The 21842-nt window shown below is 48.4% G+C and overlaps 1 protein-coding gene across 3 annotated transcripts in view; it reads right to left on the bottom strand.

The window, feature by feature from the left end:
- Positions 1-21842, bottom strand: part of LOC142571363 (arylsulfatase B-like) — a 132269-nt gene that overhangs the window by 44904 nt on the left and 65523 nt on the right. For all 3 annotated transcript variants that reach the window (XM_075679647.1, XM_075679649.1, XM_075679648.1), the window contains exons 5-6: positions 12624-12736; positions 2664-2780 (exon numbers count right to left, since the gene is read on the bottom strand). In XM_075679647.1, coding sequence (XP_075535762.1) covers positions 2664-2780; positions 12624-12736 — 230 coding nt within the window. The remainder of the gene's footprint in view (positions 1-2663; positions 2781-12623; positions 12737-21842) is intronic.

Genomic DNA, 21842 nt, shown 5'->3' on the forward strand with positions numbered 1-21842 from the left:
TTGGCTGTTGCCTCGGTTCTCTCCCTTAGTAGATCGCTTAATTTCTCGACTCCTTGCAAATCTTGTTTCCAGTTCCCAATTTTGCATGAAAAGTGCTGTACAATTACGGAAAAGCCAGACGAGGTAACAGCTGACATTCACATTTCTTATGGGTTTAACGGTCACTGCAGAGTTTGATCATGGACACTGCTTCGCATGATCTTATTTTCCACCTTATCTAACGTGTATCACGGGTATATGTGCCGAGGATATGTCAGCGTCGTGGCGAGCCGTCACTCGAGGAAATAATGAAGCAAAAGTAAAAGTTAAACGCAAACGGCGTTGTCTCCGGCCGCAACTCGCTCCACGAGCATACAGGCCAGCTGACTACGAACCGAATCCCTTTCCTGGTTCCTGGATCAGTAAACAAAGGTTGAACTAACGAAGCAACAGCAATGCGCGTGACCGTTGGAATAGATGGTGACACCTGAACGCATCTCGAGTTAATCGCGCGGGCACCGAATCGATCTGAAAGCTGGCCTTCACACCGCAGGAGACGCCGCGAGTACCGCCATCCAAAAGAAGTGAAAAAGGCAGCAAAATGTCGACCGCCGAATAGCTGTCAAGTCTCAAGATTGATTTGGCGGCGCGGGTGAAGAGTGGTGCCCCCCCCTGGGTACTTGCCTGATGCTACGCATTACGTGGCCAGCCCAGCTCCATTTTTTTTTCTCTCATAGTCAGTTAGAATATCGGCTATCCCCGTTTGCGCTCTGATCCACAAGGCTCTCTTCCCGTACGCCTCCTAATGTTACGCCTAAGATTCTCCTGAGAATTGTCCGAATTGGCCGCTCTTTTCGCTGCTGTGGAATACGTTGAGAAAGAACCGGGCCGACAAGGGACGTTTTCGAAACGGATTGCGCCATGATGCTTCCGCCGTTGTTGTAGATTATTGCTAACGTATTTGCTTGTTCATTTGTATTTTAGAGAAAGAGAATACAGAAAATGCAAGGAGGTTAACCAGACTAAATTCCGATCGGTTACACTGTGCAGAAAACGCAGGGGATAGCAGCTTAGGTATAGTAAAGAGGGAAGCAACGTGTTAAAGCTCGCAAGCATACGCAACTTCTGGTCGCAGAATGTCACTCAATCTCATGTATACTCTTTAAAATTCGGAGTAGAACTTTTCAGTGTGCACGCCAGTTGCGACTAAGAGCGTAGTTCTTGCTGTGGTAGAGCACGGCTTGTCCAAGCTGGAATTTGCATCAAAGTTTCGTAGACAAGAAGCGCGAAATAACACTATAGTACCTTGCCACTCACCGAATTTTATTTTGATGGTAATTACAACTCTGGTATAAAAACACTGCACAAGGATAGAGCAACTTCATGCATTGCATTATCCCGGTGAAGAACTCGTCAAGCCTTTGTTGCTTTTCGTCTGCGCCCACGTCAGTGTCTGTAACACTGAAACAAACTTGTTGAAAGTTGACAAGGCGACGAGTCGATTCACTTGTATCGTAAAATGAACAGCATGAAAAAATTGATGCACAAGGCGGAGAAGACGACAAGGCATGCAACCGAGTGATGATTACATGATGATGATATCAGAAACTGGGTTGCATACTCTCTATGGGAGATTCACCAAAAAGCGCGTCGTGTGAACAAAGAAAATTCTAGTGCCATTCAGAATTTACATGACATTTATAGCGGGTGTCTCATGCAACTTGTGCCAAAATTAAAAAAAAAAGATATGTATGCAAGTGCAACGTAACTGGACAGAACCATGGTAATATTGCTTGCCGTCGCTTGGAGTAAGACTATAGTATTTTGTATTTCGCCTAAGTAAATAATTAGTTATTATTTTCAATCAACTTCTAAATTATTATATTATTAGTTCCCTTTCTTGCCTTAAATATTTGTCGTCTTTCTGTAACCCCACCCCTACCCTATGCTCCTCCGAGCCTGTAGGGTAAACTGATAAATAAATAAATAAATAAATAAATAAATAAATAAATAAATAAATAAATAAATAAATAATGAAAGCCTTGTAAACACGAAAAAAGTGTCGTGCGGTACTTTTTCCTGTTTTGTGGGCTTTCTTTCAGGTTTAGGAAAAAACTTTTATTTAGCATGTATTGAGAAACGGAACAGGAATTTTTCACGATGGTATACAATTTTGGCATTGATACTTTTGGCCTGAATATAATATATGATAAGTTGATCAACTAATAATAATAACTAAATATGTAATTACTTTAAATAAGAACAGTCTGACTTGCTCCAAGCGACGGCAAACAACATTACCTTGGTTCTGTCCTGCTACGTGGCACTTGCATATTTTTAAAATTTTGGCACAAGTTACGTTGGACGCTTGCATGGTATACGTTTTGGAAGAAGGAAGGAAAAACATTCAGTCTATACGGGCAGTCAGACTGGCACAAGCAGAAAGAGAAAGAGAAAAAAATATCACAGGCAACTACAGAGAGGAAAAATAACAACAGGATTAAGCAAGCAGACGGCGAAATGGGATAATAACATTTTCCACTGCAATGTAAAGATATTTCTATGACTGCGACCGATAATTTTTCTAAGCGGAGGACATAATAACAGACTGTTGCAGCGCCTTATATACTGGTCGCTATCGCTAGCATATTTCAAGGAGCACTTCAGTTAAGGCTTATAAATACCTGGGAGTGATGGAGCATGTGGGTGTGGTAGTCTTCGTGTCCGTAGTAAAATCCGTAGAAAGAGTCGAAGCCCCTCCGGGTAGGCGTGTACTCGTAGCGGTAACTGCCCAGGTGCCACTATGGTGTGGGTTTAATAATATGTCGAAATGTGCTTGACGTTAATAATCACATCAAGAAACGAAAAAAAAGCAGGAAATAAAATCTAACTAAACACAAGGAAGCTTTGGGTATCAGTCATTTTAGCTTGCTATACTGCATGGAGTTTTGCAAGAGTTGAAGGTGATATTAAATAATCACTAATACACGTGGAGTTGACGGTTATGTTAAACCGGTAATTTTATTGCCGCATTAACATAACAAAACGACCCTGGGTCCTTCGAAACGTTTGTTTGCAAAGGAACTATGCAGCTGAGGTTCATTCTTAATTCTTATGTTCTTTTTCTTTAGAATGCTCACTTACAACGAGGAGCCCTGCGTCGCTACGAAACAAACCGAGCACCAAATCTAAGCAGCATTAGAAACATCTTATTTAATATACTATGCTACTTAGCAATTCCCGGCGCCTTTGTTAGTTTTTATCGCATCTCTCCTCAAACGTTAACTGTGTCCGAACTGTGCCCTGCAGAAAGTGCTGTTACAGTGGTAACACTATGACTCCTAGCGCTGACAAAAAAAAAAAAAAAAAAAGAAAAGAAAAAGCGTTAGCATAGCCCTTCTTGAAAGAAACTTTAATTAGAAACTCCTTGACACTCCCATTTGAAAAGGATTGTAACAAAGAATGTGATAAACTCTCCACGTAAATCATTTTACAAGTGCGTAACAACGAAGTACATGTGTCTCAGTATGTTTCATGGCGGCTTAAAGAAAGAGAAGAGAAAGAGAAGTCGCAGTTTCACCCGAAAGTTGAAGCATCGACTGCGATATCAAATTAGTCGACAGCTATACGAAGTAAGGACAGTAGTTTTATCGGCCGTATAAACTTGTAAACATTAACTTAACCAAATTAAAAAAGCATGCTGTCACGCGCGCACAAGCAAATATGAACACACTCACTGGATGATATCGTAATCTCGCTGTCAAAAAGCTGGAGTGAGGAAGCGCGGCAGTAGCAGCCAGCGAATTGACCTTCGCGCTGCCTCTCGCTTCAGCGCAAACTAAGCGACGAACACAGCGCACACGAAGCTGTCGCCACTTGGCGCACTCTGTCCCCACCGCAGGTCGCTTTCAAGATAGGGCTCGCGCCATACGCAGCAGCCGTCGGGCCTGCACGCCCCACTCCTTCCCTCCGATTCCGCCGGTGCCTTGCGCGACACGGAAGGCGGCGCGCTTGCTTCCCACTTTCCTCCCTTGCGCGCGCGAGATTTAGCTGCCATCGTCGGCTCAACCTCTCATGCTTTCACTCGCACGTACAGCACACAGCGCGCGGCGACGATGTCATCGGCCTTGGACCTTATACGGGGCATCACGTCGACGGTGACGGCAGCAATGCGTCTGGAGTGTCTACATAATTGCTATCGCATTAAAACGTGTAATCGGGCACCACGAATGGCTCGCCTGGCGCTTCTGACTATAGCTTCATTCGACAGCTGGTAGTGGCGTAGCCAGACATCTCGTTCGGGGGGGGTCTCACGTAGCAGCCCTACCCGCAGTGGTTGCTCAGTGGCTATGGTGTTAGGCTGCTGAGCACGATGTCGCGGGATGGAATCCCGGCCACGGCGGCCGCATTTCGATGGGGGCGAAATGCGAAAACACCCGTGTACTTAGATTTAGGCGCACGTTAAAGAACCCCAGATGGTCGAAATTTCCGGAGTCCCCCACTACGGCGTGCCTCATAATCAGAAAGTGGTTTTGGCACGTAAAACCCCATAATTTAATTTTTTTTCACGTAGTAGCTCGGCCTCCTCCAAAGAGGAAACATTAGGTCGGATGCTCCTATCTAAATACATGTAGAAGGAGAATTCGTTTTTCTCGGCAACCACTTCGCCAAATTTGATGAGGTTTGTTGCATTTAAAATAGCAACTTAAATTCTGGCGACTGTTTGTTTCGAATTTTCGATTTAGGTCGTCAATATTTTATTGAAAAGTGGCAAAAATCGAAAATTTTCAGAAAACGAAACAATGAAGTTTACAACTCTGTAAATCAGCAATGAAAATTGATATAACAATTCTGTGAATTGCACATAACAGTACATCTACAGCGGACAAAATTGATATGTTACACATGAGTCTAAAAAATTAAGTTTTATGGAAATACGGCTTTTGCAGAACCCTTGTACATAACATAACCAGTTCACGTAAGATAGACATAGACGTATCGAATTAGTCCGCTTTGAATGGTATAATGGATGCTGTTTACAGAACCGCGATATCTGTTCTTGATGCAGATCTATTAATTTGTAAACTTCGTGCTTCTATGTTTTTCGAAGTTTCGAATTTTTCAAAATATCTTAAACAAAGTTCAGGCCCTAAATCGAAATTCCGCTTCCAACAGACACTAGAATTTAACTTACTCTCTCAAATACGACACGTTTCATTAACATCGATCCAGCGGTTATCTCACAAAAGCGTTTCTGCGTTTTACATGTATCTGAATAGGCCGCTTCGGAGTTCGGCCCGAGCTAAAGCTTCCTCTTAAACAATTTGCCTAGGGAACAAATACATGAATAATAACTGCATTGTGATCGCCAAAGATGCTGCAAACGAATTCTTGAACGCTACGCGCTGTCACTACAAGTAAAATATGTATTTTTTCATAAAATATTATACTCGTATGTGCCAGAAATTGTGCTCAACATAACTGATGTCAATGCTTCCATGTTTTTTGTCTATTTAATAAATAAAGAAAATATCACACGAACTTTAGACCAGCAAAGCATTGCATGCCGCTGATATGAAAAATGCAATGGCCATGAAATGAACAAGTTGAGGACAAATATGTTAATGAAACTTTGTCATTCAAGATCCTTGTTTACATTTTTGTACATATGCAATGACCAGTGAAAAATCTCAATGACGCTGTCATTTGTTCCAATGTATTACGCAGGAGCAGCTGTCACCGGTCGTGTATCGTGAGTAATTGCACCGAAATTACAGTCGCAATATAGAGCACGTATAAAAAGCAGGAGTTTTGCAGGATATACGAGGGCGAGTCAAACGAAAGTGAGCCAATGCGAATATATGAAAAATGGGGTACTTTGTTTGAAGGTAGCCTTCCTTTGCATTCAGACATTTGTCCCATTGACTAACGAGCCGCGTAATTCCCGTCTCATAGAGATCCTTGGGTTGCTACTTCAAAATGTCTGCAACTGACTTTTACGTCATCGTCCAAGACGAATCTGATTCCCTTAAGCTGTCTTTTTGGTTGTCCCAAATTGTGGAAGTCGCAAGACGACAGGTCTGAGCTGTATGGCGGATGCGGCAGCGTTTCCCGCTTGAACTTTGCTAATTTTGTATTAACCACATCAGCGACGTAGGGACGGGCAATGCGAAAACGCCCGTGTGCTTAGATTTAGGTGCACGTTAAAGAACCCCAGGTGGTCAAAATTTCCGGAGTCCTCCACTACGGCGTGCCTCATAATCAGAAAGTGGTTTTGGCACGTAAAACCCCAAATATTATTATTATTATTAGGGACGGGCATTGTCGTGGAACAAGATGACCCAATTCGTCAATTTTTCACGTAGTTTATTCTTGATTGCGACACGCAGCCGAGCCGGCATTTCGCAATATCGGAAACAATTCAGATTCTCTCAAGATTTAGCAGATTCTATCAGTAATGGCCCCTGACGATCGAAAAATTACAGTCAACAACACCTTTCCGGCGGAAATGACGGCCTTTGCTTTCTTTGGGGGTGGTGAATTCGAATGTTTTCATTATAAGCTTTGTTGCCGTGTTTTAGGCTCGCAGTAGTGGCCTTATGGTTCGTCTCTGATCACAATTGCAAACAAGAAGTCGTCACCCTTATTGTGATACCGGATCAGATAAGTGAAGGCAGCGCCGAACATCTATGTATTCTGGCGGCGGTTCAATATCTTGGGCATCCATTGCGCACACAAGGGCCGATAACCGAGATGTTCATGAATTACGGCGTGAACGGTGACGGTGAACCCAACCGTGACTGACGTTCACACGCTCTGCCAGTTCATAGATGCTTATCCTCCGTTCTTGTGTCATCAGCTCATCAACCTTTGCAATTTTGTTAGGCGTGATTGCACGATGACTTTGGCCCCGTCTGGGATCGTCTTTGCAACTTTCACGTCCTTCTTTGAACCGTTTGTTCTAACGCTTCACAGTGGTCAATGGAATGAAACGTTCAATGTACACGGCAGCCATACGGTGACTAATCTCTTTTTGGGAAGCACCTTCAGCTGTCAAAAACCTCACGGCGTCACGCTGCTCCACTTCTAGAGCGTCCATTACGTCACGCAACTATGTTCAACCCAGTGTATGAGAGCATTAAAGAACATTCATCCTCACATCTGCGTGTCACTTTTGTAAATGAGAGATGCCTGTGTGCTACGCGCAGGCCTTGCAGATAATGAACAGAACCACAATTGCGCAAGGTGGGTAGGCTCACTTTCATTTGGCTCGCCCTCGTACACTAGAAATGCGAAGATACAATAGAATATACAAATGCGAAGATACAGCTTGATAAAGGGCAAAAAAGGGCCACTGGAAACAAAGTTCACTGCACGTATACACAAAACCTCGCAACAAGATATTGAAACATAAAGTTTCCAATAGATCTACATATCTAAGAAAAAGTCAGGTTATATAATGGGCCAAACAAGGCAAATAAACCTGCTGCGCAATCACAGATTCACAGAATCCTAGATCCCGCCCCCATTCCATCCACTCCCCCCGATGTATCATGCGCGACGGAAGGCGGCGCGCTTGCTCCTCACTTTTCTTCCTTGCGCACACAAGACTGAGCCACCACCGTCCGGCTCAACCATTCCCCCCCACACCCCACACGCTTTCACTCGCACATACAGCATGCGGCGCGCGGTCTCGATGTTATCGCCCTTGGACTTTATGCGGAACATGAGGACGACGGCAGGAATGCGCCTAGAGTGTCCATATAATTGCTATTGCAACAATATAATAAGAGTATCCGCAGCTGAAGCGTCCCATGGTCCATTACTTTCCGCAAAAGAAGTAAAATAGAACTTTCACCATGCGAAAATTCGCTGCGCCGCAACGTTTTTTTCCCCTTTTGTGGGGCGGGGGCACCGTAATGAAAAAAAAAAAAACGCAAAGGAAAGTATGTTGGTCACAATCGAATGCCTTCTTTGGGCAACTAATGTGCTATTCAAGGAATATCGAAGAAAACACGAGACGCTTGGTCCACCAAGCACCATGCGCATACTGCTGGGTATCCTACACCGGCGAGACAAGACTTTCTGGAGAGGTTGCGCTCAAGCGAACACGGTGCAATCCGTCGAGCCCCCACAGTGATGGCGGCGAGCGACCATTGTTTCTTTTTCTCGTCTGCTAGCTAGAAAGCGTCCAAAACTGCCAGGCGAAAATGCATTCGGCCAGAGAAAACCGAACGCGCACCGAAGTGCACCGCGCGGTGGTCAGGGCAACACGAGAAAAGCGCATGCGCTCTGGCTGGCTCTGGCAGCCCGCGGGTAGGGGAGCGAGAACAAAAAAATTGAAGAGGCTCAGTGTGTCCTCGCGATTAAAAGTCAAAGTAGAAAAAATAAATAAGGATCTAGTTACCTTGGCTGGTTTTAGTGTCTTCACTGGATGCTTTGGCGCAGGTGAAAAAAAGAAACGTTGATATTTTTTATGTGACATGACGGCACGAATGAACCACCACAACGCTTCGTCTCATCGGGCCTCGCTGCGGGCTTTGTCAACTTGTCTGATAGTGTGTTGATTTGGCTTGTCTCGTTGTATGGCCCGATGTATGACATTGGAAAATTTAATGCACCTTTGGCGTCAAATATTTATGGGAACATTAAACTTAGAAAGTTCCGCAATTGAAAATCTAAAGCACACGTTTGGAAATGTCAATGCACCTTCGACATCAAAAGTTTATGAGAACTTTATGCCCATAAAGTGTCGGAATCGACATCCACGCGCTCCGTAGATTCCATGATAGAATGGAGATTCCGCGGCCTCCGCGAGATGCCGCGGCCAGCCCGTTAGCCATCAACACGTTCTTGAAACTTTGTGCTCGGGTGAGGCTGCTTGCGTTATGTGACTCCCGGTGCATGGGCGTTGCCGCGAAATCCAGCCCGAGTTGGCAATTTTCGCGGTGAATTGGCTTTTCGAGCGTGAAAAAGACGTTCTAGACAAAATCCAGAATGATTTCTGGCGCCGGGGGTTGCTTTGGTCGGCGGCGCATGGACAGCACGAAAAAATTTATTATGCTTTTAATCTCCCCCGTTTCCCCTTCTCCAATGCAGGGTAGCAAACCGGATCTGGTTTGATACCCTGTATCTGGTTAACCCGTGCTTTTCTTTTTAGTTCTCTCTCTGGCTGCACCAAAACGAAGGAAAGCTCATCTGTTAGGCATTGTTGTTTCAATGTCCATCAAAAACTCGCCGTTCTATGACGTCACCTGTCATGAAGTTAGCCGCAAGACGAATATGTTGAACCAAGCGAGAGCGTTTTCTACAATTACATGGACATTCCAGGCGCATTTCTGCCGTCGCCATCGCCGTCGCCGCGATGTTCCGTATGAGTCGAAGCGTGTGAGGGTGAGCCGGCAAACGCGGTTCAATTCTCGCGCGCGCGAGCGAGGAACGCGGCCCGTATGCGTGACCACTCCTGTTGCGCGCGAGGCAACGGGGGTCAGGTGAGGGAGGAGGGGCGTTCTTCTCCGGCGGCTGCAAGGGTGTCTCGGTGTCCTCCTCGCCCGCCGCTCCATACAGAGTGGAGACAACAGCGGCGACTACTACGGCGTTCGCCACGCGAATCGCGGAGGCCGTAGTAGACACCCTTGACGGACGCCGTAGGGACGCGTTACCGGCGCTCGTGTGTCTTGAACGCGATCTGCGACGTGGCCAAAGTGCGCGCCCGCGCAGGCCTCATCTTCAAAGTGATCTGGGATGTTTGCAGAGTGCGCATAGTGCCGGTAGCTTTGTACGCGGTGTGCTTTCGACGTTTCGTTCGCGTTGAAGCTACAGATGCACGGAGGTAAATTGGCTCGCGGCAGCTGCCGCGATTATTAACTCCAGCGTTTTCACAGAGTTTCCGCTGTCATCGAGCGAGATGTGTTCATGTTTGCCTTTCCGCGCGTGACAGCATGCTAGTTAATTTAGTTAAAACACGTTGACGGGCTAGTCGGTTTGAATCCATGATAAAATGTGTAAGCGCGACTGAACAAGGACGTAGAAGGAAGCAGACACACAGAGACAGAGCTGCCTCTGTGTGTCCGTTCTTTTTTCTACGTCCTCGTTGAGTCACGCTTACATATTCTTTCCTTGTTAATTAATTTAGTAAGCGAATTTTTACAAGTTTATACAGCCAATAAAACTATGATCCTTACTTTGTAAAGCTATCTACTAATTTGCTATCGCAATCGGTGCTTCGCCTTTTGGATGGAACTACGATTCTTTTTTAACAATCAGCTGCAGCAAGGTGCAGTGTTAAACTTACTAGCCCGTGACGCAGGTATAAAACAGGGAGTGCAGGGAACGCAGGGCATACAGCTGTGCCCCTTGTGTGCTCTTTCTTGTGCCCTGCTCTCTTGCTATATTATCACACTCATGGTTAAGGTTTTAAGAAATTAAGCTCTACATTCAACCGCACTTATTTTATTCGAAATAGAGCACATTCCGCCAGTCATTCTCCTATAGCCTTGTTCTGGAGTGCCGCTCTTAATAGCCTGTTCCTGCGGCGAGCGTCTGCAGCGTCGGCGTAACCAAGCGAACGAGCGCCGCGAAGAATAAAAGCGAACGCGGAGTGCAGTGGTATCTGAAAGAAAGGCCATAGCGAAGAGAGGAGGAGGAAAGCGCAAAAGGAGAATGCAGCGGTACCATGAGGAGGAAAGCGGATGAGCAGCGGAGGACAGACGGCCCGCGCATGCGCTGAGTAGCCGGCGGCCACGGTATCCGCAGCCATGGATCTGAAGCCGCGTGGGCGATCTCAACTGCGCTTCCGAGGGGATGGTGGTGGTAGGGTGCCGTGAGGTAGCGTGGGCTACGCTCATCCGCGGCTTATGCTGCTTAGGTCATTCCGCGGTACCAGCGTGTGTGTGACGGGGGTCACTGCTCCTGCAAGGGGCGATGGCGAGCGGCTACGAGTAAGGCTCGATCTGACATTCCCTTGGGTGTTGTCGCCACTCACACTGGTGGTTTGTACGACTTCCCCGCGACGAAGGACCACTCTCGTCGTTGGTGGAACGAAAGCGTGAGAAGAAAAGCGTTGTTCCGCGCAAGACGGGCTGTGCGGCCACGATGGCTACGATATCGCGCCAGAGTAGCACGCGTCATCTGTATGGAAATGAAGCGCTGCATGAGCGGAAGTCTGTCTGCGACGGCTGCTATGAATCGCACCCACGCATTGCCTTTCGCGATCTCCCGATTAGCGAGGCAGATGCGTCACACTACTTAGCTCCGTTTGGAACGTGCCCTACATAACAGATTGTCCGCGCCAGCTCATATATCGCGAAATGAAAACAAGTATGGAGCTGCACTCAAATTTAATATTAGGGAGTATCAGAATTATCAGTGAATTTTTACAGCAAAGCTATTTATGCGGACCCTGTTCCGTCGTTGCCGGACTTCGCTAAAAAGGGGCCACGTGACCTTGCGGGAGAGGAAAAGAAGAGATCAATAGGGAAAAGTTGGAGTAAAACACGATGTGGGGCTAGTTGGTGCATAGCTTTAAAGAAATGAAGCGCCGACGGTAACGGCACACTAAGAAGGAACGAAAGACAGGACAACGACAAAGACAGGAAGCGCCTTGTCCTGTCTTTTGTTCCTTCTTAGCGTGCCGTTACCGTTGGCGTTTCATTTTTTAAAGGGGTCGGCGTGACCCCACTTCCCCTGTGAGAATGCTATCTTATAGGCGAATCGTATACGGTTGTCACACGGTGCATTTTCGGCGATCGAGCCAGATCGGCATTGAATTTATCGACGATTGATTTTACCCTGCCGCGAAAGAAACAAACGTTAAGCTGGCAGTTTGCGGCCAACGAACAGTGCCCGGTGATTGAAACGCGATACTAGGAGCGCGTGTCTGCCGGCAATTATTGCGCTAGCAAGAAGCGCCGGCAGCCACGTCAATTGTCAGACCAATCCAATTATTCGTCAAAACGATTGCAGCGCCCGCATCTCCAGTGGTGGGCCGTTAGCCCAAAGCTGGGCCGTTAGCCCAGCTTTGGATAAGTGGTTGCGCACATTCCATCCCAGCTACAACTACGGGAAGTAGTTCTGAAAGTAGTTCAGAAGGGGCGGAGCAACTTGCATCCGAAAAAAAGGAAAGCACGGCAAAACACAGACAGAAACCTCACGCGCAAAAAAAAAGACCACTGGGAGAATCGCACACACACAAAAAAAAAAGCACTCCTAGGTCATGCTCACTGCGCGAAGCACGCAAAAGCGAAAATGAGGTGAAAGAATGGTGAAACAAAAGATTTACGATATAGCTTTCTTGTGAAGTTTGACTTGCATGGCGCAGCACTCGGTGTAACTAACACAGCGCGCCGCTGTTCGACCATCTTCACGGACTGGAAGGGCTGGTGATATATTATTTTTTATTTCTTTCTTTGTGTGTGTGTGTGTGTGTGTGTGTGTGTGTGTGTGTGTGTGTGTTCATGAACACATCTCGTTGCCACCTGCAGCGCTCGTCTTCCATCGTGTCCTCAATGTGCACTGCGTCCTTTTTCTGCGTCCTATATTCATGATGTTTTCTAGCGGAGATTTCGAGAGTGTATATGGTACATGTTATACGCGTAATTAGTTGCTTAGCTATGTGTTCATCTGAGAGCTGTTCGCTTGCTGACCTTTCCAATGAGGTGAGTCTCGTAGCCGAGTCTTTTCAGATGTCCAGGAAGCAGGGTGTACTTGAGGTCAAGACCGTACGGTTCACCCGGTTGAATTGGTATGTGCTGCAGGCCTGCAGCAGACAAGGGTCAAGAATAAGCGCATCCAGTTGGTCGTATTTTGTGCATGTCGATCACACTATAGACGAGGTTTTTCGCGCTCAATTTAATTCAAGCGCCATTAAAGCTAATCCAACTGCCGTTAATTTTAGTCCAAGGCACCACTGATTTAAATCCAAACGCCAGCCGAGTTAATTCAAACGCCTGTAAGGTTAATCCAAGCAGAACGTACTTCAAGAACTGTTGAATTTCAAAGCAACTGAATTTTTATTAAAATGTTAGTGGTTTATGTTTCAATTCCAAATAAAAGGGCACAGTGAGGGACCAATAGCGTTCCTCCCACGTGACTAATGACAACCGTTGAACACTTTTCTTTTGTGTGTTTTCAAAAAAACTCAGAATACAGAAATTCTCACGCGCAAGTGTGAGGAAATGTTAGCGTTGAATGGCTAAAAGAGTTAGTGACGCAGGTACCATGCCATCCTGTGTATCAACTGAAACACCAATAAATCATTCAATGGTGATCACTAGGCGCGGGTAGGCCTTGATCACTAGTGAATATTGACACGTGTCCTTATCTTTATCGGGCGACCACGTTTGGCCGCCTAACAAATGTTATCGCGCAGCGCAGGACGCGCCTGCATGTAAATGAAGTTTCTGGAATGTTATCGATGGTTCCGTCCACTGTCTTTCACCGCAACTTGTGCAATCTGATTGCATGTATGCCCGACGCGAATAGTCCAGAACTTTGTGGAAGGCACGCGGGTCCCATCGGTTAATGTGGAACATTCCACGACTGATCTGTAAAAGCCGACGCGCTTGACCCGCTGATCAGATTTTCGACGATCGCCGACCGTGTTTGCCGCTATCGTTGTGCTATAAGTGTAGCCTGTTTTGTGGGCACAGGTTCGCCCAATAAAAGTTAGTTTTGTCATTCACAGTATTGCTACTGTGTTATTCAATGTCACCACCACGTGACATCTGGTGGAGGTGCTTTACGTTCATGTACCGGACGCCGCCAACAAGCCGTAATCCAATCCCGGACCGCAAAGACAACATCAGCGCCGTCCCGGAACATCGAGCAAGCCGCCGGCTACAGCAGCTGCCCCCGGAACACGGAATTCTACCAAAGACGACCAAGAAGATCGTCAGAGAAGTTCGTCCAGAGACGACCAAGAAGACAGCCCCAATGGCAGCCGGAGCAGCCCCAATAGTTCTGCAGCAGCCAAGGGAGCCACCGACGTTCCGCGGTTCCACATTTGAGGACCCGGAAAGCTGGCTGGAGACGTATGAGAGGGTCGCTACGTTTAACAGTTAGGACAGCTACGACAAGCTGCGGCATGTCTATTTCGCATTGGAAGACGCCGCCAGGACCTGGTTCGAGAATCGAGAAGCCACCTTAACGACGTGAGACCTCTTCTGAAGCGGCTTCTTGCAAACGTTTACAAGCGTCGTGCGAAAAGAGCGAGCCCAAGCACTACTAGAAACCATAATGCATCTGCCAAACGAGACGATCGCGATCATCACGGAGGAGATGGCCCGTCTTTTCCGGCACGCCGACCCGGAAATGTCGGAGGAGAAAAAAGTCCGCTTCCTGATGCGGGGCGTCAAGAAAGAACTTTTCGCCGGACTTATTCGTAACCCGCCAAAGACCGTAGCTGAGTTTTCTGCAGAGGCATCGACGATCGAGAAAACTCTGGAGATGCGCACCCGGCAATATAACCGCGAGGGGCTCACGCCGCAGTACGCCATCCAAGGATTGGGTTCCGATGACCTGCAAGAGACCATCAGGGCCATTGTGCGCGAAGAACTGCGCAAAATCCTGCCTTCGTCGCAGCCTCAAGTGGCCTCGATCGCCGACATCGTGAAAGATGAGGTTCAGCGATCGCTTAGAGTTCCTGAGGTGCAACCTCAATTAGCGCAGCCCCAGCCAGGAGCGATGACCCACGCCGCCGTCGCACGCCGTCAAGGCCACCCTCCGCGACCACGCCAGGGCCCTGCAACGACGCAATTCCGTCGTCCGCCGCCGCCGCCGCCAGCACGCCCACCCGTCGCCCAGCGCAGCTACCCGAGGAAGACAAACATTTGGCGAGCCCTCGACCACCGCCCGCTCTGCTATCACTGCGGAGAAGCCGGCCATGTGTATCGCCGATGCCCATACCGCGACTTGGGACTGAGAGGGTTCGCCGTCAACGCGCCGCGTCCACAGATTGGAAAGCGCCCACGTGACATCGCCGACTACCTCGCCGCTACTCAATGGAGCTCTCGACGACCGTCGCGTTCGCCATCACCAGGCCGCTACCTGTCGCCGCAGCGCCGACTATACACTGGCCCAGCCCGGGGCCGGTCAGTGAGCCCATATCCGGAAAACTAAAAGCAGCAACCGGTGGAGGTGCGGTTGCTGTTCGTCGAACTGACGAAGATCCTCCGCCGCCGACGAAGCCGACAAAGAAACCATCTCGACGACCTAATGACGACACGCCGCCGTCCCTACGAAGTCAGGAAGCCAAGACTACACCGACGAAAGACGACTTGACGACGCGACGTACCAGCTTCAGTTCAACACGACGCAGCCGTGATCCGACGCCAAGACCCAACTGCAGCGCCAGACAAAGAACCACCGACCTCAACGTGCTTCTCGAAGGCCACGCAGTCACTGCCTTAGTCGACACAGGGGCCGATTACTCCGTAATGAGTGGACACATCGCCGCCAAGTTGAAGAAGGTTAAGACTGCATGGGAGGGCCCCCGAATTCGGACCGCTGGAGGACACCTCATTACGCCGACTGGAATCTGCACGGCAAGAATAACCGTTCATAACCGGACTTACCCTGCCACCTTCGTTATCCTCCACCAGTGTTCACGAGACGTCATTCTTGGCATGGACTTCCTGAACCAACACGGCGCAATAATCGACCTGAAGTCGAAATCGATAACGCTTTCGCAAGATCAAGCGATACCATCAGAAAGCTTTCGTGGTCACCGCGCCTTGAGTGTGCTCGACGATCAAGTGAGCATGCCGCCGCACTCCAGCATTGTTATTTCCGTCGGCACCGGAACACTCGCTGACGTAGAGGGCGTTATCGAGGGCGACCAGCATCTACTACTCGACCGTGAAATTTGCGTCGCAAGATGGATCGCTCGACTCCACGGAGGGAAAGCGGAAGTGATGCTAACCAACTTCAGCCAAGAGTTCAAGAGTTCAAGCGCATCAGCAAGGGCACGACAATCGCGTACATCGAGGAAATTCTGGAAACGAGCAATGCCTTTGTCCTCTCAGATTCTGCCGCATCTACCCCGCCGACCATAGTCCCAGAACCAGACTTCGACGTAAATCCAAGTCTCCCCATGAGCAAGCAGCAACAGCTCAGAAGTCTTCTCCGTCGATACAAAGACTGCTTTTCGACATCATCGAGGATTCCACAAACACCAGTTGCAAAGCATCGCATCATAACCGACGAGTGCGCTCGACCACTCCGCCAGAGCCCTTACCGAGTTTCGACGCGAGAACGTGAAGCTATTAGGCAACAAGTCGACGAAATGCTGCGCGACGACATCATCCAGCCGTCGAAAATCCCGTGGGCATCTCCTGTTGCCCTGGTGAAGAAAAAGGACGGAACCCTACGTTTCTGCGTCGATTATCGTCGACTGAACAAGATCAAGAAGAAGGACCCCTTCCGCGGATAGACGACGCATTGGATCGGCTCTGCAACGCTAAATACTTCTCGTCGATGGACCTCAAGTCTGGCTACTGGCAAATAGAAGTCGACAAGAGAGATCGCGAAAAGATCGCCTTCATGACGCCAGACGGCCTCTACGAGTTCAAGGTCATGCCGTTCGGACTGTGCTCGGCGCCTGCAACGTTTCAGCGCGTCATGGACACGGTGTTAGCAGGATTGAAGTGGCAGACGTGTCTTGTTTATTTGGATGACGTCGTTGTCTTCGCCGAAAATTTCGACGACCACCTTAGGCGGCTTGCGGCAGTATTAGAGGCCATCAAATCATCAGGGCTCACTCTCAAGCCGGAAAAGTGCCGCTTCGCTTACGATGAGCTTCTGTTCCTAGGCCACGTGATTAGCAAATCCGGAGTACGCCCCGACCCGCAGAAAACAGCTGCCATCGCAAAGTTCCCGCAGCCCACCGACAAGAAGGCAGTGCGTAGATTTCTTGGCATGTGTGCCTACTACAGGCGATTTGTCAAGGACTTTTCACGCATCGCTGAGCCGCTGACACAGCCAACTAAATGTGACGTCGAGTTCAAGTGGGAAACGCCGCAGGCCGACGCATATGAAGGACTCAAACGACGCATGCAGTCGCCGCCGGTACTTGCGCACTTCGACGAGTACGCCGATACAGAAATCCATACTGACGCCAGTAGCCGAGGCCTCGGTGCCGTTCTAGTCCAGAGGAGAAACGGAGTCGAACAGGTGATAGCTTACGCTAGCCGGTCGCTGTCAAAAGCGGAAGGCAACTATTATACGACGGAAAAGGAATGCCTCGCCATCGTTTGGGCTACAGCTAAATTTCGCCCTTACCTTTATGGCAGGTCATTCAAAGTCGTCAGTGACCATCACTCGTTGTGTTGGTTAGCGAATATAAAGGATCCTTCAGGACAACTGGCGCGATGGAGCCTCAGACTACAAGACTACGACATCACTGTAATCTACAAGTCCGGACGAAAACACTCCGAAGCCGATTGCCTATCACGCGCCCCCATTGACCCGCCGCCGCAAGATGACGAGAATGACGACGCCTTCCTTGGAATGATAAGCGCGGAAGAGTTCGCTGAACAGCAACGGGCAGACCCGGAGCTAAAAGGCCTCGTCGAATATTTGGAAGGACACACCGACGTTGTCCCCAGGGAATTTAAGCGCGGATAATCTTCCTTCACGCTTCAAAACAATGTACTCGTGAAGAAGAACTTCTCTCCAGTCCGCGCCAACTACCTTCTTGTTGTCCCGGCAGGACTTTGTCCAGAAGTATTGCACGCCCTACATGACGATCCGACCGCTGGACACCTCGGATTTTCCCGGACACTATCGAGGATACAAGAAAAGTATTATTGGCCGCGCCTGACCGCCGACGTAGCCCGTTATGTCAGAACATGCCGAGACTGTCAGCGACGCAAGACACCGCCGACAAGGCCAGTCGGATTACTACAGCCAATCGAGCCTCCTTGCCGACCATTCCAGCAGATCGGGCTGGACTTGCTGGGACCCTTTCCGACGTCAACAACCGGAAATAAGTGGATAGTCGTGGTGACGGACTACCTCACCCGCTTCGCTGAAACTAAAGCACTGCCGAAAGGTAGCGCAGCCGAAGTGGCGAAATTCTTTGTCGAAAACAGCCTGCTGCGACATGGCGCCCCAGAAGTCCTCATCACCGACAGAGCTCACCCAAGCCATTCTGAAATGCAGTCAGACAAGGCACAGGGGGACAACGGCCTACAACCCGCAGACGAATGGTCTTACGGAGCGGCTGAATAAGACCCTCGCCGACATGCTAGCGATGTATGTCGACGTCGAACACAAGACCTAGGATGCCGTCCTGCCGTACGTAACATTCGCTTACAACACGGCGGTGCAAGAAACAACACAGATCACGCCATTCAAGCTGGTCTACGGCAGGAACCCGACGACGACGCTCGACGCCATGCTGCGCACGTCACTGACGAGGAGAACCATGATGTCGCTACTTATCTCCAGCGCGCCGAAGAAGCCCGACAGCTCGCCCGCCTGCGGATCAAGAACCAGCAGAGGACCGACAGCCGACACTGCAACCTCCGACGACGCTTCATCGAGTACCAGCCCGGCGACCGTGTTTGGGTATGGACCCCGATACGCCGACGAGGACTCAGTGAAAAACTACTGCGACGCTATTTCGGACCCTACAAGGTCATCCGACGTATTGACGCACTGGACTATGAGGTCGTGCCAGACGGCATTTCGCATTCACAGCGGCGCCGCGCACGATCTGAAGTGGTCCACGTGGTGCGCCTTAGACCCTTTAATGCACGCTGACGAACTTCCTTATATTGTTGTTTTCTTTGCTACGAGTGCTTCTTTTTTTATTACTCTCGTTTGTTTGCAGCATCGGGTCGATGCTTTTTAAGAGAGGGGTAATGACACGTGTCCTTATCTTTATCGGTCGACCACGTTTGGCCCCCTAGCAAATGTTATCGCGCAGCGCAGGACGCGCCGGCATGTAAATGAAGTTTCTGGAATGTTATCGATGGTTCCGTCCACTGTCTTTCACCGCAACTTGTGGAATCTGATTGCATGTACGCGCGACGCGAATAGTGTAGAACTTTGTGGAAGACACGCGGGTACCATCGGTTAATCTGGAACATTCGACGACGGATCTATAAAAGCCGACGCGCTCGACCCGCTGACCAGATTTTCGACGATCGCCGACCGTGTTCGCCGCTATCGTTGTGCTAGAAGTGTAGCCTGTTTTGTGGGCACAGGTTCGCCCAATAAAAGTTAGTTTTGTCGTTCACAGTATTGCTACTGTGTTATTCAACGTCACCACCACGTGACAACATGAATCACTTTTGCTACTGCCGCTTTCAGTAGCTTTCAATCGAATACATCGTCATTGAGACCGCTTGAATTTGCATAAAATGAGCAATTAACTGCGTGGTACACCTAAATGGTAGGGCCTAGCCACTAGTCAATCCAATTAACTTACTTACTATGCTCAGTTAAGTGTTATCGCTGTTTTGAACACTTAAATATAGATATAAAATGAAATGTCATAAAACGAGAGATTCAACCAGGTATTAAGGAACAGGTGTGCTTAAGCTACTAGTGCTTATGAATCACCTATTTTCTCTGAGGCTTACAGCTTTCATTACTGCATGTCATCATTGGCATCAATCAAGCTGTCATAAAATGAGCTTTTTCCTATCATTGCCAAATGATAACGCCTGGACATAAGTAATCACTAATGTTGCGCTTGGTTTGGTGCTCTCCTACTTTCACGCAGTATAGTGTCGTGGATATCCAATGAAAAGTCATTTAAAAGACCATTCAATTATGATCATTCATAAACGCTGGGATGTAATCACTAATGATCATAAATCACTATTTTCAGAATCACACAGGTAGCTTTCATTCGTGGATGTTGTCACTGGTATCGGTAAAACTATCAAAAAATGAACATTTTTGGTATCATTATTAAATGATAACGCCGAGTCATTAAGGATCACTAGTGATGCGCTCAGTCCGATGTTCTTATACTTCTATGCAGCATAGCATCATGAATGTCAAATAAAATGTTGTTTAAACAGCGATTCAATTATGATAACTAGGAGGTGCTATGGTAAAGTCACTAGTGATCACGGATCACTTTGTTCTGTATTACAGTGATAGTCATCTTTCGGGCTCGTCGTCTTTGGTATCTATCGAAATATCATTAATTGAGCATTATTTCTGCTACTAACGTGTCACTAATAATGCAGAATTGAACTTTATCGCTATAGCGATGAGCTCAGTTCAGTGGTACAGAACTTCTTTTTTTATTGAAGTGAATGTTTGGAGAGGTTGGCGCCTATATGTGGTGGCACCGGCTACTCCTCGTCACTTGGCAGACGAAAGAAATTTGCGCAATATGGGAGAATAGCGGCACTAAATATAACACTCAGTAGAACAACGGATCAATAAAAGATATACAGTCCAACAGCACATGAGTCGCAAAGTTCTGTGCATTAGTTCAGTTCACGTACGCATATATTGTTAGGAATGGCCGGACGGGGTGACAACGTGCCAGCTTTCAGCCCGCTGCACGTGTTCCTATCCAACCGGACGGGGCGCACTTCAGAGAACTGCGAATAACCGGCAGCCACGTGGCGCGGGGTCAGCTCAGGAATGTGGTACTCGGCCGCGCCACCCGGGACGAAGCAGAGTTCTACGAAGCCCCTCTGACGTCGGCTCCAGACCTTTACACCTGTGTGTGTGTGCGGCACTGAAACCTGTGCAAAACGTGTTTGTGAGCCCTCCTCCAAAAGGGCGGGTCATCTACGGTGACGTCGAACGGTGACGTCGAACGATGACTGGACGAACGTTTCCGTCCACTGGGAATCAAGGGGGGATCAAGTGCTTATAAGCAGCCTTTGTCGGCTGCTAGTGGGTACTCGTCGTCGGGAGCTGAGTGCTCGTTGTCATGCTAGAAATGTACTCGTGAGCTGTGTGCTCGTAAGCTGTTTGCTGTATGTTAGTCTTGCGGGCTCCATATGGGAGTCACGCTAGACTGTCGATGTATATCATGTTCAAAATGTAAATACTGCCAATAAATTCCTGCTCGCCTAGTCCTGTCGCCCACGGTCCTCCCTACAACTACGACCGCTCCAACTCCAATAACTGAATGGCAGCGGTGAGATCGGCCTACGGCTCCTAGATCGGCCTACGACTCGGAGACAGCAACGGCAGCTGACGGACGTTGGCACATGGTGACCGACCGGTATCCTGATCAAGTTGGAGGCGACTTGAGATTGACCACCTCTTGCAACTGACTGGATGCGGCGGAGAAGGACTGGTGGTATGGTGCTACTTCAGTGGGTAAGCGTTTGGTTTTCGCTGTAAGATTTACCAGGCTTCAATTTCTCTGTGTTCTTGAATTTGATTCGCGGGGGTCTTTTACTTGTATTTTGATTTGCGTGGGTATCGCAGCAAGCATTGTGTGACAGCAGAGCCAAAGCTTAAAGTAGCGACCATGGTCCTAATGTGTTTGACGGGAGCTGACCTGTTGTGGAAAGTGTGAAGAGCTCGAGGTAGACGTAGAGAAGGACTTGACGGAAGCAGAAATTCTGAAAACCATTCTCGCAAGTAGCAATGATTTGAAACTAATCGAAAACTTAGGTAACCGAATTCTAAGAAAAAGACAGGAACAGGAATCAATTAAGCAAGAATGCCAAGAGCGCGAGCGAAAACGCCAAGAGCGTGAGCAAAAACGGCAGGAGGTTGAAAAAGAAATTGCAGCAGTAAAGAAACAGATACAGCATTTGCAGCAGCTAAACGCAGGAAGTCAACAGCGGCTTGAGAAATCTGTAGGCTGGACGCAGCGAAAGTGTGAGGAAGTAGATTGCAGATTTTCGTCGAAAGCCGAGAAAAGTAGTAGTACC

This window comes from Dermacentor variabilis, chromosome 2 (genome assembly GCF_050947875.1).
Source record: "Dermacentor variabilis isolate Ectoservices chromosome 2, ASM5094787v1, whole genome shotgun sequence".
NCBI lineage: Eukaryota > Metazoa > Arthropoda > Arachnida > Ixodida > Ixodidae > Dermacentor > Dermacentor variabilis.